This window comes from Pyxicephalus adspersus, chromosome 7 (genome assembly GCF_032062135.1).
Source record: "Pyxicephalus adspersus chromosome 7, UCB_Pads_2.0, whole genome shotgun sequence".
In the NCBI taxonomy this organism is placed as follows: Eukaryota; Metazoa; Chordata; class Amphibia; order Anura; family Pyxicephalidae; genus Pyxicephalus; species Pyxicephalus adspersus.
In genome coordinates this window covers 22507901-22525455 of record NC_092864.1, presented here as the reverse complement: position 1 = coordinate 22525455, position 17555 = coordinate 22507901, and the positions used below count along the sequence as shown (strand labels likewise).

At 36.9% G+C, this 17555-nt stretch overlaps 1 protein-coding gene across 1 annotated transcript in view; it reads right to left on the bottom strand.

The window, feature by feature from the left end:
• ADAP1 (ArfGAP with dual PH domains 1) overlaps positions 1-17555 on the bottom strand; it is a 110115-nt gene that overhangs the window by 49367 nt on the left and 43193 nt on the right. The window contains exons 3-4 of the mRNA XM_072417821.1: positions 14258-14349; positions 13412-13494 (exon numbers count right to left, since the gene is read on the bottom strand). Coding sequence (XP_072273922.1) covers positions 13412-13494; positions 14258-14349 — 175 coding nt within the window. The remainder of the gene's footprint in view (positions 1-13411; positions 13495-14257; positions 14350-17555) is intronic.

Genomic DNA, 17555 nt, shown 5'->3' with positions numbered 1-17555 from the left:
ACCACCCGAATTTTTTTGCTATATTCGGCCGAATAGCTGTCGAATCAAATAGTGAGCAATTCGACCAACACTACCCCTAGTCTACTACAACCAAATTAGAGGCAATTGGCCAGGTAAAATAACTCTCATTGAGCATTCTATGTGGCCTCCATTATACCTTGAAATCAGATTATTGTATCAGATAATTAAAAATCCAAATTTAGGAAAAAAAAAAATATATATATATATACGCACACACACACAGATGCATCTCAAAAAACTAGAATAGTCTATATAAACTTCGTAATAAGGTGTTTATGCAGATATTTATCATGTTGAAGTGAAACCCACTAGACTTGCTAAGTTAATTGACCAGCATCCTTCAAACCATTTCCTCCAAGCTCAAGTTGTCCAGGACCCTCCCCAAGCTTTGAATGGACAGAGAAGGAAAAGAAGCACAATGATAAACACAATTCTGTCTCTGCCATACAAGGGGCACAATTCACACATTGATCTTGAAATCACACAGTGATCCTGAAATAGAGGACAGAAACTAGTCTTATACACATATATACACAATATTCACAATACAAGTCTTATACGTGCGTATACACACATGGATGATTTTGAGAAATAAAATGCAAGCTGTAGCTGAAGATCTATCTCGGCTAAGAAAAGATCTTTTTCAGACTTCACTATGGAGCCTAAAATCAAGATGAAGGGCATGCATAACCAATGCCCAGATGCCAGTCCTGCAATCTTTCCTTGATCTTTCTGACTTTCTGGTAATAAGTTGACATTTTTGTGGTAACAGTCAAACACAGACCAACAAGAATCAAACTCCCCTTGACTTGGAAAATCCTCACAACCTTCAACCCTCATGAGATGTACTTTTCATTTTGCTCCAGAGACAACATTTTAGAGAAATACTATACAACCACAACCATGTTATGAAACACCCACAGCCATGTCTTTTCAAAGCCTGAGAAATAAAAGCCAGATATAGAAGACTGCTGGAACTCACCCCAGATCACTAATTTCACCAGGGCTTTTTGATTTGCTGACATTCTTAATAAATGAAGCTACAGATAAGTGGATAACCAATGGTTTTGGTTGTAATAATTTAATATTTAAACATTAAATACTGGGTTGTTGGATGAGATTCATTATGTTTTTTATTTATTAATATTGAGTATCACTGTATCATAGTATTTTTCTCAAATCTTGTTAACAACTGTCCATTATGTCCATATTGTCAACACATTGAGACATTTGTAGCAGAGGACACTGAAAACTAACAATGGAAATACTAAAAACTAGTAATACCTCATACCTGTTAATTGCTACTAATACCTTATTTTGGGGCTTACTTGAAAGAAGGCTACAATAGTGTAGGGGTTGTAGGGTCTTTTGGAAAAGGATTGTGTATGTAAAAAGAAAAAAAAACAAATGTTTATTATTTGTTTTTTTTTAATTGGTCCACTAAATATACCATTAAATAAAGTGTTTTGGTATATCTCATTTGATCCTTCTAAAAATTCAGCAAACTTGTGGCTTCCTGTGCCTATTCTGCACTTATTTGCCTAAACAGTTTTTAGTACTGGTATAATTCTGTTCAATGGACTGCTTAATGTACCTCCCATGTTACATATTTCAGAGGAGGTATCCTAGCCTAATTTCTCCTCTGAAGTGATAAGGATACCATAAATTAAATAAGTGTTGTTACTCCAGAACAGAGAGTTTTTTACACATATAAGGAATGTTCAACCATATTACATTTTTTTCCTGGGTTTTGTAAATACTTTAAACTATATATTCCAATAACAATCAAGAAACTTTTAGACAACTGTAGCAGAATAATATTGTGTTTTCCAAGTTAGAATTCTGTAAATGTATACAAAAAATTTCATTAAACTGCTGTAAAGATTTACCTTCCCTGATCTCTAGCAAAGTCTATGAAGCAAGCGTCTGTGTAAACACCCACTAAAACAACCTGGGCATGGTTATATAACAATAACAAGTGGCTTGCCCAAACACTGGGCCCATTCTTGCCTGCTCTAGCGATAGCCCTCTGACTGTGTATGCACAGCCTTGCCTTTGTTACTTGGAAACTTGTGTTAAACTACAGAACAACATGTTACTGTGTTACAAGACAATGCTCTGCTCGCAGTTGTGTATTTTTTTTTCTGAAAGAGGCCACTTTATCCATAATGGTAACTTGTATCTAAATGTAATGACCTGCTCAAACAATCAGGAGACCTTGTTTCTAATGTATGATTCCAGTGCATTTAGTAACTAAAGGAAAATTCCACTTTTAACGCAATCTTTCTTCTTTACAGTTTTTAAAATCATTGTACAGCAAAAATTAGATTTTTTGCAAATATCCTCCCTTTCTCACATTGTCATGTGTTATATGATCCCTTCCTTCTTCAAAATACAAGAGGGGCATAATTAAAAATGAGTATTGCTATTTGCTGGACTTGCTGGAAGTATTTGCCCCACAATATACTAGTTTATAAAGTGTTGTCCAGTCCAGAAGTGTCCAGCCTAGTAATGTTCACTACAGGTCAAGGTCAAAAGTCAGCTTACAGCTTAAATGTCATAGTCAGGTGAACAGGTTCTCCTATTCTGCATTTTTAACCTTTAAATAACAAAAGCAACTAAGAACCTATCCACATTTATGCATTGTTATAGGCATTGCCTCAAAAAAGGTCATGTCCATTTTTTTATGTATTTAGCTGAATCTTTCTTGAAAACCTTTTATGCAGAAAAAAAAGAAACAAATGAAAGAAGAGGGAAAAGTTTAAGGTCCAACATCTTCTTGCCAGAAAGAAAAATAGTTATACTGAATGAACTAGTAAAATCATAGAGACATAACTGTTCCATTTTCAGTGTTTACTTTTCACCCATACAGAACATAGACTAAGCTTTGTTATATTCTGGATCAGTATTTCACAAAACGCAGAGGCTCATAAAAATCACCTGCGGTACACAGTGCTCCAGTTAAAAGTAATAATTAAGAAATACAGAGACACCAATGGACTAACTCATTTTTCCTAATAGTCTTGTCAACCCTACATGAAAGCTAACTCTTCATGTGAAATCCTCCATAATTTCAAATTAAAGTTTAGCAGTAAATGTGACTCCCCTCCTAATGGCTGCAAGAAGGAGGAGAACTTAAGCATTAATCTTTCCCAATTTGATATAAGTTTTGATAGGGGCAAGATTACTGCTGTGATTGACTGTAAGCTCCATGGTTAAGTTGCAAAAGCACTACATTTACAGACCCAGCTGTTTCCGGAGTGGTCAAATGCTACAGATCAGGTTAGGATGCTACAGATAAATTGCTACATCTAAAACAAAAGTTACACCGGTTTGGCCAATAGCCACATTAATGATGTTGCTTATCCAATATACTCTGTTAATCCACTTTGTTGTATTAACAGCATAAAGAAACTATGGAGGTGTGATAATTAGTGTTCATGGTTCAAAATAAAGTTATATTCAGTCTTAGTCTTCAAAAAGTGAAGTGCTGACTAAATATTTACAGTCTAACAACACACACTTGCTCCAAGCCTCAGTAAAATTACATTATGGGCAGAATGCCTTTCTTTTCTAGGTGTGAACTCTGACCAGCCCACACCTGATAGTGTTCTGTATAATGTTCTATTCTGTGTTTCTGATATGACGATAATAATAAAAGTAAATGCCAAATAAACAACGACAATTTGCATATAATCTTACACAGCCTCCACAATTTCCTAAGTAGCCATATTCTCCTACACCTGGCTGTTCAATGGCCAATTCCTCTTAAATGTTAAGGTAATGGCTATCAGTTTTCAAGTCTATGTGCTCAGTGGTTTCAGCACCCCTGTCCTTTGGCATCCACTGGAGCATGAGATGGAGCAAAGTACTATTCATACAAAGTACTAAAACAAACGGCTTAGTACATATGTGGCAGTTAGTGTGCATGGAATTGTTGTAAGGTTTTGTAGGTGTAAAATACAGAATTAGGGCCACAGATGACCACAGACTTCAACTGCTTCTACTGTGAACATGGAGTTCTTTAGGTGCAGTGGTCCCGTAGAAACATGGGGTCTGGATACTCTTCTGCAACCAACTTTCATCTAAATACGACACCTACTTTATTTTTATGAAAACCTATGCCACTAGGTTTAAAATACTTCTCACAGGACTTTAAAGATAAACTATAATTTCTTGTTGCGTGATTCTGTGATAAGCAACCTCCCTTTCGTGAGTGAGTTAGCAACGTCTTTCTAAGAAACACCAGTGAATTCAAAGATCTGCCTTTTCTCTATAAAGGGTATTATTACAGCTCATGGTATAGCTAGAAGTAGTTAGTCACATTCAACTAACATTTTGCAATGTTTTTCTTCATAACATTGTTACCAGTCCAGCTAAATATGACTAACTACTACCCTGTTTCGCTGAAAATAAGACAGTCTTACATTAATTTTTGCTCCTTATTTTTAGTAAATGTCTTTTTTTTCATGAACAACAATCGACATTTCATGAACAAAAAAATCAATATTTATTAAAAAAACAGTCACATCATCATCTTCTGGAACATCATCCTATCTCCCCAAACCCTGAAATCCATCATGAATTTCTTGTGATATTCAGGAACACAAATCAATGATTATTCAAATGATGTCATATCATCGTCTTCTGGAACATCATCATAACTCGCCAAACCCTAAATTCTATCTTGACTTTCTTTCTCCATTTCCTTTAGAACCATTGGCCCCAATTTCTCATGTCTAGCAATAGCGCTTTCCCTAAATGAGCACCTCTTGTCCATGTATATATCATGTGTGTATATATATTTATATAAATATATATATATATATATATATATATATATATATATATATTGTAGCCTATTTTCGGGGTAGGGCTTATATTTCAAGCATCCTCAAAAATACAGAAAAAACATTTTGGGGGTAGGTCTTTTTTTTCCGGGGGAAACGGTATCATGAATGCAAATTTTACACATTTAAAGCACAGCCATAAGATGTCTGTATCTCAACCAATTAAAAAGATACTCAAGGGAAAAAAGAATCAATTTACCAGTGGAAATTCCACATCTCTTCTGTAGGGAGTCCCCATAACAGTGCCTTAACTTCCTACATATTGCGAACACTATATTGTCTCTATTCATACATATTTATCAAGAAAAACTATTAGTTAAGCATTCCATTTAGAACACAGTAAACACATTTTTTTAATTTCTATCTAAATGCATTTTCATGTCATTCTCTCCCCCTGCATTTCCCCAATACAATCCATTGTAGTGGTTGCATGAGTAATGGAGCATTCCAGATTTAGCATGCAGTGGAATGAACAGTAGCATTGTCTTCTATTGAAAATCACTTTATAATGCATTTAATAAAGCATGCAAAAAAGAGAGGTGTGAACAAGTGAGCTTCATTAAGAAAACAATGCTAGGCTGTTGATTGTAAAAGGCACAGGCGTCATTTTTCTGAGAAGCACTTCCCCATTTTAAAATGATTCTCAAAGAATCTGCTTGTAAAATTCAGCCTGAATAGCACTAGCTGGTTATCATACATACATGTCGTGCGTGCTGCAATCATGAAGGGGAACCTCATATATTTAAACAGCTTACGTTTTATTTCAAGCTTTTCTCAGCCCAGCCTCTTCCCCTTTTTTTAGGGTATGCAGGAGCCCAGGGAGGTGAAACCAGATATTAATCCATAGTAAAAAATAGTTTAGTGGTGTTCTGCAGTGTCTGCTTTTCTTCTTTATTATATATTAGCTGCACACATCTCTTTCCAATAATTCCACATTCTTTTGCATTATTAAAATAAATTCCAGTAGTGAACCACTGTGCAGTTATTAAATTCAAATTAAAATTCTCATTTTCGACAGGGCACATTATATAGATATTTGTGGACACACCTGATTCACTGACATTAAATGTGACAATACACAATGACAAAATACATTACAATGACATAAATGCAGCATAACTGTAGTGCATAGTACAATCTGAATAACCGTGGCAGAGCCAGTTGTTCAAAATACTACAGACACTAGATCAGTATGACAGACAGAGAATGGCCTGACATGTAGTACAAGCTTATGCGTGTTGTATTTAAATGCCAAAACCAGCTTTAATACTGCCCTTAACATCCACCCCGTCTGTTGCCCTCTTCAGAGCCTCAACTGCCCTTTTGTGCCCAACTCCCTGATGCTGGACAGTATTCTTCTCAGATAACAAAGGCCCTATGGGATTCAACTCACTTTCAGTGAGGTTAGGCACTATGGGCACCTCCCCATGGGCGAGTTATTATGCAACCCGGGCTAACATATAGCAGTGCTCCCACGTCACAAAATGAGCCCATTTTATCAAATCAATGAGAACCAACCACACCCAATCCTCTAGTCTAGGTGAAGAGGACAATACTGGTCATGTGAAAGGTTAGAAGATAAAATGGAATTTTGGTGTGTATGCTTTAAAAGTTTTAATAAATTGTGAAATTTTTAAACTGCAAGGGTAAAGTCTACTGATTTGAATAATTAGACAAAAAACAAAACTAATGAACTGCAAGTGTTATATAGCGATCAATAACTATGCTTTCCAGCGACAGTTGTTGAGGGTGCCATAGCACAAAACTCTAAACTGTACCTGCTAAAAAAGGACAGGTAAATAAAGCTACAGGTAAACAAAAAATAATAATAATTTAAAGTCAATTTCAAGCATCCCAAACGTTTATTACCTACTAGGTATAATAATAATAATAATAGTAGGTTTATAACAGCCTGGGCTCAAGGGTAGAAGCTGGATAATGCTGGAAATCATTTAAAGGGAAATTCTAGTAACATCAACTTGCGTAGAGGGGCAGCTCCAGACAAAAAGCTGCTTTTTACTTTCCCAAATGTTGGGTTTTGTATTTTACCAACCATATCATATGATAAAATCCTGTCCTATAATCATCCGCTATGTATACCGATAAAAAGGGTCCTGCTGTTCTTTGGTGTTCCTCAACAGATGCAACACCACACACTTACCACCCCTTGAGGACTAACTTGTTTGTTTTCTTGTATTTCTGGCACAAGTGAAGCACAATCAGCTCCCTTTGATGTTGTGTGTGTGCTATCCATCCTAGTGAAGGTGATTTAAAGATCATTTGCATGTAACCCTGACAGGATAATTGGGCTGTGCTACAACACTACATCTATTCCTAGCAAAATGGAATTTTAAATTGTTTTCAATGATGTGTTTGTGAAGTGCCAGCTCAGCAGATTTCTTTATTTCTCTCTCTTTATGCTTCTTATTTTTCCCCCTAACCTTCAGCTTGTAATAGAAGTGTGTGCTTGACTGATTTCATAAGCCAAGGTGAAAGGCTCTAAGGGAAAAAGGTTACCGTGCCTGTGACTGAAGATTATTTTGTCAAATTAATGTTATTATATCGCTGCAGTCTCTTGGTTTTACCGTTTAGTGCAGTTTCAGGTCACCCTCTGTCTTAGTTACTGTGAACCTGAAAATTATGATGGTCTTACAGGGAACACAGTGACTAAGTGATTTGCACTCTCGTCTCGCAGCTCTAAGGTCTTGGGTTCAAATCCCACCTGGAACCTGACTTTTTCGAAATGCTCACATACTGGTGAGTTTTTCTGCTTCAACAAAGATTATTTCTAAAATGTGTGTATATAGCTATGGTAGAGATTTAAGATTGCAGGAAACCTTGGAGAAAGAATTGTCAGTGTCTATGTAGTGTAATGCTGAAATCATGTATACTATGTGCCTTTGCTCCCAACAGTTACAGAATTTCATATATATATATATATATATATATATATATATATATATAATTCCCTTACACAGCTATCTCCCAATCAATTACCTATGATCATCACCATGAATATTTATTCGTATAATACAATAAAAATCATATTAGTAAGGACGTGACATTGTAAATCTTTCAGTTTAGTTAATTGTGTCTGGCTATCAATCCCCTCGGCTGGAGTGCAGAAACATCCCTTGTGAGAATTAGTGACTTTACAAAAGTTGATAAATCTTATGTATGCCAAAGCAGTCATCCACTTAGGAAGGCAAATCCCTTTGTTCCCTTTAACCTGTACATCTGACCAGTCCAGTGCGTATCTGTTCAAATAAACCGATCATTTGAATCCCAAATATAACTTCTTTGCTAAAAGGTATGGTTCAAAGCAGTGGTCGCCAACCTTTCGGACCTTACCGACCACTAAATCCATGGAATCCGGACTACGCATGCGCGGGGAGCCGTGTGTCACTCAAAGGGGAAGAAACTTCCCCCAGAGTGACATGATGATGTCAGAACTCGCCCACTCCCCTATCGCAGGCTCAGACCTGCTTGCTAAACATCCTGGGGGGACAGTAAGGCAGGGCAAAAGTCTTGTCCACAGATCCGCACTACTGTCCACCCAGGATGTTTAGCAAGCAGGTTTCAGCCTGCGATAAGAGAGTTGGGAGGGTTGTGTCCATACGGGGGATAGAGCATCTATTACCCATCAATTACCCATGATCATCACCATCACCAGCTGTAATTTGCTTGTGTATGTAGACTGAGAACAGAAACAAAGCTGTTTTGTTTTTGTAACTGAAACACAGATGTTCATTAAATACACCTGCACATCAAATTTACATTTGCATTGAATAGAATTACATTAAATGACTTATGATATAACTTAAACAGTAAGATGCATTAACCAGCCAGTGCACACCTTGGGCACCCAAGGCCAGGGTTTATGTAGCCATTCCAAATTTTTGGAACCTGTATGAAAATGTCCTATATGTAAAAGACTTAATTCACAGAATCTAAGGACTGGTAAGCGATATGTAAAATTGTGGTTTATGGCTTCCCAATATTTGGTTTATGGGCTCAGTTTTTGCACAGTAAGCACATAAGATATTAAGATTAAGATTAACTAAAGGAGTATAAAATCTTTATTAACTTCAGAATTTTCACTTCAGTAACCCAATGGGAAAAAAAATCATGTTTACTGTACAGGATTGAATGAACAGGACTGGGTTCTGGTGGACAGGTTTATCTATTGTTTCCCCTGCTATACAGGAGCAAGGAAGAAACTCCAGAAACAAAATATCCCAGCACACACCTGTGCCCCATCATTGAGCCTGATTTATTAAAGCTCTCTAAGGCGGGAGAGGATACCCTTTTATACGTGAAACTGGGTGATCCAACAAACCTGGAATGGATTTTTTCAGTCATTTGCAAGCAAATGTTTTGAATTCTGAACCAGATCCATTCCAGGTTTGCTGGATCATTTAGCTTCACTGATGAAAGTGTATCCTCTCTGGCTTTGGAAAGCTTTAAAATCATGTCCATTGTGTAAAGGACCACATTCTCGGATCTCTCCCATTGCAGAAAAAATAAAAACATGCATGTGCTATAGGATGCCAGGGATGCATTTTTACGTATTACACGGTTTGACAGAGAAGAAAATGTAGATCCTTGTTGATAACATGTGACTGCATTAAATTATCACATCTTATGAGAATAAGCAGTCACAAACTATCAATAGTCAATTCCGGAATAAAGAGAAAGCGCTGCTGGAAAATTGGATTCCAAAGGAGTTTTGTAAAGTATGGTTTTGCAAAACATTGCACTACATAATATTTATTAAAATAACATTGTTACCTATTTATTACCTATAGCTATACATTATTCGTGCTAACCCTTAGTTCTTTTACTTTCTCTTATGCCTGCCTATGGAAAAAGGGATTCAAACCAGAGTTGGCAAAGAAGTTTTAGTATGAAAACTTGGCACGATGGGTGTGGGCCTTTTAGAAAAGCACCAGGTCCTCTTTTAAATATTATCCTAATCTTTTAAAAATACTGAGCATTTATTGTTTGATTTAATACTTTGAATCAGTGGTCGCCAACTGGTGGTCTGCTGCTCTATCCCCCGTTTAGACACAACCCTCCCAACTCTCTTATCGCAGGCTCAGACCTACTTGCTAAACATCCTGGGGGGACAGGAGTGCAGGGCTGTGGACAAGACTTTTGCCCTGCGTTACTGTCCCCCCAGGATGTAAGCAACTAGGTCTCAGCCTGCGATGGGAGAGTGGGTGGGTTCTAACATCATCATGTCACTATGGGGGAAGTTTCGACACACGGAAAGACACACGGTTTCCTGCGCATGCGCAGTCCGGATTCCATGAATTTAGTGGTCGGTGAGGTCCGAAAGGTTGGCGACCACTGCTTTGTATCATACCTCTTAACAAAGAAGATATATTTGGGATTTAAATGATCGGTTTATTTGAACAGACACGCACTGGACTGGTCAGATGTACAGGTTAAAGGGAACAAAGAACAAAGGGATTTGCCTTCTTAAGTGGATGACTGCTTTGGCATACATAAGATTTATCAACTTTGTAAAGTCACTAATTCTAACAAGGGATGTTTCTGCACTCCAGCAGAGGGGCTTGATGGCCAGACGCAATTAACTAAACTGAAAGATTTACAATGTCACGTCCTTACTAATATGATTTTTATTGTATTATATGAATAATTACCAAATCATATTTAGTCCTGGCCACTCCAGCTATTCTGCTAATACACTTAAAAAGGTCCTCGCATACAAAGAGAAAGTCTTTTGATGGGGATGGGGGCTTCTAATAAAATATACATATAAATTATTAATTCTGCAAATTCAGCCAGCTCAGTCTTTTTTTATCCCCGACTAGTACAAAGAATTGCTATTGTACAGGAAATATGAATAATGTAAGTGGAGGGAAGGGAGGGGGGACATAGAGAACAGCACAGGGAAATTACATACATTCACTTATTCTGTGCAGTACAGCTGGCCTATCCCACAGCATGTGGTTGACGTTTTTTTTTTTTTAAAGAAATACACTGGGCCACAAAAAAGGACAAAGGAACAAAGCTCACTTGTGATTTGACTGCACACTGTGGGTTTCTGACAGTGTGTATTAAAACAAAAAAAAAAATCAGATAAATCCTAGTTAATTTTCATGCTGGAGGACATCTAGCATCATATAGCCCTTTTATTCCCAGCCTGACTGTCACTATATATATATATATATATATATATATATATATATATATATTGTCACTATAATATATATATATATATATATTGGATTTCAGTTCGTTGAATTTGAGTTACTAGGCCCGTTTGTCCAAAAAGTAAAGGCATTACAAGCTATGTAAAGGTTTATTAATTTATTAAATAAAATAGACCAGGTTCTGAAGTAAGAAAAGTAAGTTAATAAAATATTTATTGTTGATTAGTTCAATTAATTGGCCTTCTTTATTTAGTTTCAAGTTTAGTCTGTAAAAGTTATAGCTGATAACCAATTGGGTGCTATGGGAAAGATGAACATTTTTTTTTAGCATGCTTTCATTAAATAGGCAAATGCATTTACAAGCTCAGAGCTGCCTTCTCTTGGAACCAAAGAAGACATTCCTGGTGGACGTGGGTGGACAATTCATAATATCACACACATTACCATTTACTATAGCCATAGCTCCTTACTTATAAAAAGCAGTGCAAAAAACAGGACTCAACTGATTTTATTAAAAAAAGCACACATTCACGCACAATGTTTGATTTGTGTGCAAAAGAGAATGGTATGGTAACCATTTTATACCTTCTTGCGTGTTTTCAATTTTTCAGATGATGTCAGTTACTAATACAGCGATTTTCAACCGAGGTTATTACAGAGACCAAAGGTTTCTTGAGCTGTGGCTAACAAACCTTCCGTATGATGGAACGAGAATAGTCTTGGGCCCAATGGTACTTGGGAGAACAAGAAGCTTGATACCAATGCAGTATTCTCCCCAGAATATTTGTTAAGTTGAGTCAGAAGAAGATGTGGGGCGCCTAGCTAAAAGGGGCTGAGAAGATATGAAAGATCTCTTTAGCTATCTGTAAGGGTAGCATTCTGGCCAGAACAATAAGGTGGGGGGTTGGATTGGGCATACTTCTTTCTGCCAATAAATTTCTTTTAGCAGAGGTTCTATAGGGCTTAAAAGTAATTTTAATGTTTCTGCTGGAGTTGGAATGTTATGGCGGATCTAATGGATTCTCCCTAGGACTCTAGTTACATAGTTACATAGTAGGTTAGGTTGAAAAAAGACATAGGTCCATCAAGTTCAACTACTAGGGAAATAAACATATCCCAGATATAAAACCCTATCAGACATATTTGGTCCAGGAAGGCAAAAAAAAACCCTGGTACAATTTGCTTCAACAGGGGAAAAAAATTCCTTCCTGATTCCATGAGGCAATCAGATGTTCCCTGGATCAACAGTCACTGTTATTTTTACTTTAAAGCTTTAATCCTCCGTTATAGTAGTTGCTGAAACTACTTCCTGAGGGAGCCTATTCCATATTTTCACAGACCTTACAGTGAGGAATCCCTTCCTTATCCGGAGCTTAAACTTCTTTTCCTCCAGACGCAAAGAGTGCCCTCTTGTTCTTTGTAATGATCTCAAAGTGAATAATGGGGAAGAGAGTTATCTATATGGGCCATTTATATATTTATATAGGGTAATCATATCCCCCCTTATACGTCTCTTCTCAAGGGAGAATAGATTCAGTTCAGCTAATCTCTCCTCATAGCTGAGCTCCTCCATTCCTTTTCTCAAGGGAGAATAGATTCAGTTCAGCTAATCTCTCCTCATAGCTGAGCTCCTCCATTCCTTTTATTAGTTTAGTTGCCCTTCTCTGCACTCTAATTCAACAATGTCCTTTTTGTAAACTGGTGCCACAAACTGGACTGCAATTCCAGATGTGGTCTGACCAATGTCTTGTACAGGGGCAGTGGAGATACCACTTTTGCACCATATTGCCTGGTACAGCTAGAGAGGACTTGGAACTGGGGAGGAGCTCGGGCCTCTGCAATTCATCCAAGGATTTAGTAGAACTAAATCTATTTATGTATGTGGCTGGAGAATCCATAAAATCCCATTTCTTTCTAAGCAGTGAGTGTAAACAAATTGTATAACTGTGGCACTTTGAATCTGGTGAGTAGGAATCTTTGGCAGGGGAACGAGGGAGCCAGGTTAGAACAGAGAGGTGGACAAATACGTAGAGAAACTATATATACTATACTATATAAGTCTTGGCTAAAGCAAAACTTTTTCTCCCATCCTTTGTCTGCATGACAGGTGTCACAAAGGATAAAGGAAGTGGGGACACCATCAGAATTAAAACATGAGTGCTAATACTTCTCTGCAGAACCAAACACGGGAAAAAATAACTAAAAATATCAGGGGTAGGACTGTTTTTAGGTTTTTTTGTGGAGATCAGCCTAACATTTTTCAGCTTGACCAGGAAGACTTTAACTGAAACCTATTCACGAAATACACTCTAGGTAACTGAGGACTCCTTATAATGTTCTTTACATTCCTATCCATACCTGCAGAATAAGGTTCTTGCTTCTCAATGTGGATGAACTCTTTTCTCTCGTACTTGGCCCTGATCCATTGCTCGCGGAGCACTCTACAATTGAGCACAGAGGACACATAATTTAGCCCGCAGGTGTTAGACATATCATCGATGCTGCACACAATCTTTTCTACAACAGCTATGGATCAATGGGTTTGTGAAAATACAATAGGATGCTGGTATGCACTACTCCATTCATGAACAGTATGTTCCTGCTACATGGGAGAGGTTGTTAATGATCACACATTGAGAAAAGTCTGTCTTGCTTCTGGGAGTTTCAAAAGGTAGATGTATCATAATTACACCACATCAGACAGCATTTAGAAAGTTATTTATTTATTTATTACATTTATTATTTATGTGTATCTATTATCCATGACATTAGATATTTATTTTCTCAGATGAAACACACTCAAGCTTTTTATTTCAGATTCTGCCCCAGTGGAACTGACAGTCTTCTGTTCCAAACAAAAAACAAACACTGGGGCTTACTACTTTTGGAATATTGTAGTTAGGACCACTGATCCTGCAATTATAGTGCAAAGCTTAGCAGCATATTCCATTTTCACAAAGCATAAGCCAATGCAATGCATTGGTTTGAAATGGGCTCATCGGAAACAATGGTTTTGAGCTTGGCATTGTGTTGTGCCAGCACTGACCACCACCCTAAAGATCACCATTTGTGTAAACTCATGCCATTGGTCACATTGGTAGACTTCGGTGAAAGTACAATGTTTTACTTATCCTTTACTAGGTACGAATACATGTACACAATTTCTTCAGACAAAGAGGGAAACAAAAAGACTTTGTTACTTACTGGCAGTCAGAAGCAGTTGGTTTGTAGTAAAATGCTGGCACTTTAGACTCATATTTTGCTTGCGCTACTTTGTTTCCGAGGCATGACATGTACTGAAATAGAAGAAACATATACACTGTTAAGTTCTAGTTAAAACATCTGTGTTTTATTTTACAGCATTGATCTCCAAGCAGTGGTTTGGGAGAATCAACTAGCTCCAAGCTACCTTTCCTGTTTACACACAGGCTCTCGGTAGGTTTCAGCAAAAGGAGTCTGCTTATGTCGGATAAATTGAAGAATGTTGGAAGCAAGAAATCCTACACACAGTTACTAATGAATGGTGGATTTTAAAGAGACATACTGCATTGAAAAAGCATCTTCTGAATTTACTAAATCTAAACAGTCAACACAGGCACCTTTCAGACTTGCAGTTTAAAACAATACAGTTAGCTGCTATGCACCCAGAAGAAGCACACCACAGGACAACATGTTTGCATGTGCTATTCTTGCCTTTGCAGTGGTGAGTGATTCTTCCTCCAGAGACGAAAAATCAACCACATGTTCAGAAGGAACATGTTGCTTTCAGTAATCATACTGCAACCCAAATGCAATTATATGCACAAAATTGTTCCCAAGTCTGAAAGAGGCCTTACTCATTTTCTGTGCAACAGAGGAAACAGCTATCATGCTTTTTATGACCCAATACCCTTAAAATTAATGTTTTTGTGTCCACTTAATCCATTTCATATAGTACTTCTCACTGACAGCATTGTTTAGTGGGTAACAAAATCACAAGAAACATTTTTCAATTTATCACAGCTTACAATTGCCTAGCTATAGTAGTTGCATTTGTTTGAATATTTTCAGTTTCAGAATGTTTCTAGCCTATTGATTTTTCCAGAAACATGGAGGGTAAAGCAAGGCTTTCTACTACTAATCCCATAATTCCGAATTTAACGTTGCTAAACAAAATCAAGCAGTAAAAGCAGGCAATCGAGGAACTGGAAGTGTGTTATTTGCAGGATTACCAAATGTAAATAAAGAGGAAAAAAAACAAAAACTATTACACTCGCCACATCTAAGGACTAGTTAGCTGCAATGTATTACATTTTGTTGTTTTTGGGCTTGGGTACACTCTAAACATAGTAAAGCACTTACAACATAAACATTAACTTAAAGAACATACAAAACATAATGGAACTAATCTAAAATGAGGTTAACTGTATTTTGCAGGTTTTCCAAAGCACAGAAAGGAACATTCACACTTTTATCAGTCCATATAGCTACAGGCATTTCTTTTACAGCAATATTTTTGTTGTTTTCTGAATCTGTAATGGAGCACTGTGCTGAGTCCATTAGAGATACATTTATAGCAAATTTATTCTTTAATACCCCCAAAAAATTAAACAGCCAGTAGCAATGTAGATTCAATCTAGTAATAATGTTGTAGATTACATCATTTACAATTACATTTTATTTCAAATTAAACATTTAAACACAGCAAAGAAAATATGAGTCTAATGGATGAATAGCTTAACATTAGATACAGTTTACACTTGAGAAGCTGGGGATCTGTTGATAACATGAGCTATGAGTGAATCTGTCAAACAGGATGCAATAAGTAGCTGAGAGCAGCAGACAATCCTCCGGGGGCAGAAGCTGTACATAAAGCAATATCAATGGAGTGGGGAGGCAGAAATCCCAATTTACCAATTTAAATTTCAAGCCCTGGTCCATGGCAGAGAAATAAACAAAGAGGAACACACAGAGGGTGCAGAAAGTATGCCTAATGATAAAAAGAATGACCAAGTGTATGTAAACCCAAGAACAAACTGTGTTTGATTCTTTTTAAAAAGCTTTTCTCCTTTATTTCTACCAGGTAATCTTGCCAGTAAATTGCTATAGAAGGACTACAAAGTACATCCTTTCCTCTTCTCATTACATAATGGTTAGATATTCTGTAGTTCACAGAAGTAAAATATATGACTACCAACTAATATGTACACCTGGACAGTGCCACCTCATTATATACAAAAGCTCAAATAATTTGCTTCTATACATCAATGCCATACCCGTTTGTGTGCCCCTTTTAGTTTTTCTCTATTTTAATTATATTGTTTTTAAAAACATCCTATAGAAATTCAGCCTGCATTTGAAAAGTTCTAATATCCATTTTAGAACTGCAGTGAGCTGTATTGGTCTCTTGCAGTCTTAGAATCGTATGTGCACAAGGCTGTGGTAGAATGCGGAGCAGTGCCAGAAAGCGATGAGTTGCTTTTGGGTGCATGGGTGCTTTGGAACTGTACCACAGCCCCACACAAATGTGGTTACCTGTGGTGCAGTTTGCCAGGGATATGAAAGGGCCCTATTCATGGAGATTTTGAAACTTTGTAGAAATCAATGTGCAGCTTTGCCATCTTTTATAGGAAGAAGTGAGGAAGGCTTTAAACATGAACAGTGTTTTAATCTGTTAGCATAAGAAATAGCAGGTGAATCCAGGGACTATAAAGGAAGGGACTATAAAGGAAGGGCATATATCCTTCAACCCAAATATTCTTAGAAATAAAGACAGACAGTCTATGGCTGGTCTAATTTGATGTCTCTATACCAGTACATAAATTACAATATAAATACCAGTTATTTAAAGAGAATCAGTTTGACTATTCAATTCTTTTAACAGATTATAGGCTCAATTTACAAATGTATGTCACGTGTGGTATGTTTGTTACGCGGTATTTGAGGGTCTTACTGACAGCGGACTTAAAGAGCATTTTATTTTACTTCCTGTTCTTTCCCTGGGGTAGTAAAATAAATGAAATCTTGCCAAAGGGATGTAGACAGTAAAAATATATATATATAATTAACCCCACCATCATAAACTGAGCCTATTGAACATTAAATGGAACACATGAAAGATTTGGCAATTGCCAAATCACCACTATGAAGAGATACTTGAAATTGGTCTGCAAGAGCATCTCCTTCATCCTAGTATGATCTTCATTCTTCTTTCTATCCTGTAATGATTAGTTTTCGCTTTCAATTCTGGTGTTTTTACCTTTTATAATCTGCGTATTATATGATACCTTAACTCTCAGTGCTGTTGCCTCCACTATATTACCTTGACCTGTTTTGTAGACTTTAAGCTGTTGGAAAAAAGAACAATGACAACTAAAACATATCACCTATAATTTACTTAGAAACTGCACTAAATAAACTCAATGACAGCTCAGTGCCTTTCATATTAGCCTGTTTTATTGCATTATGTAAATCCTAACAATAAACTATTTTTATCACGTATTCTCCTCTATAATCATTTGTA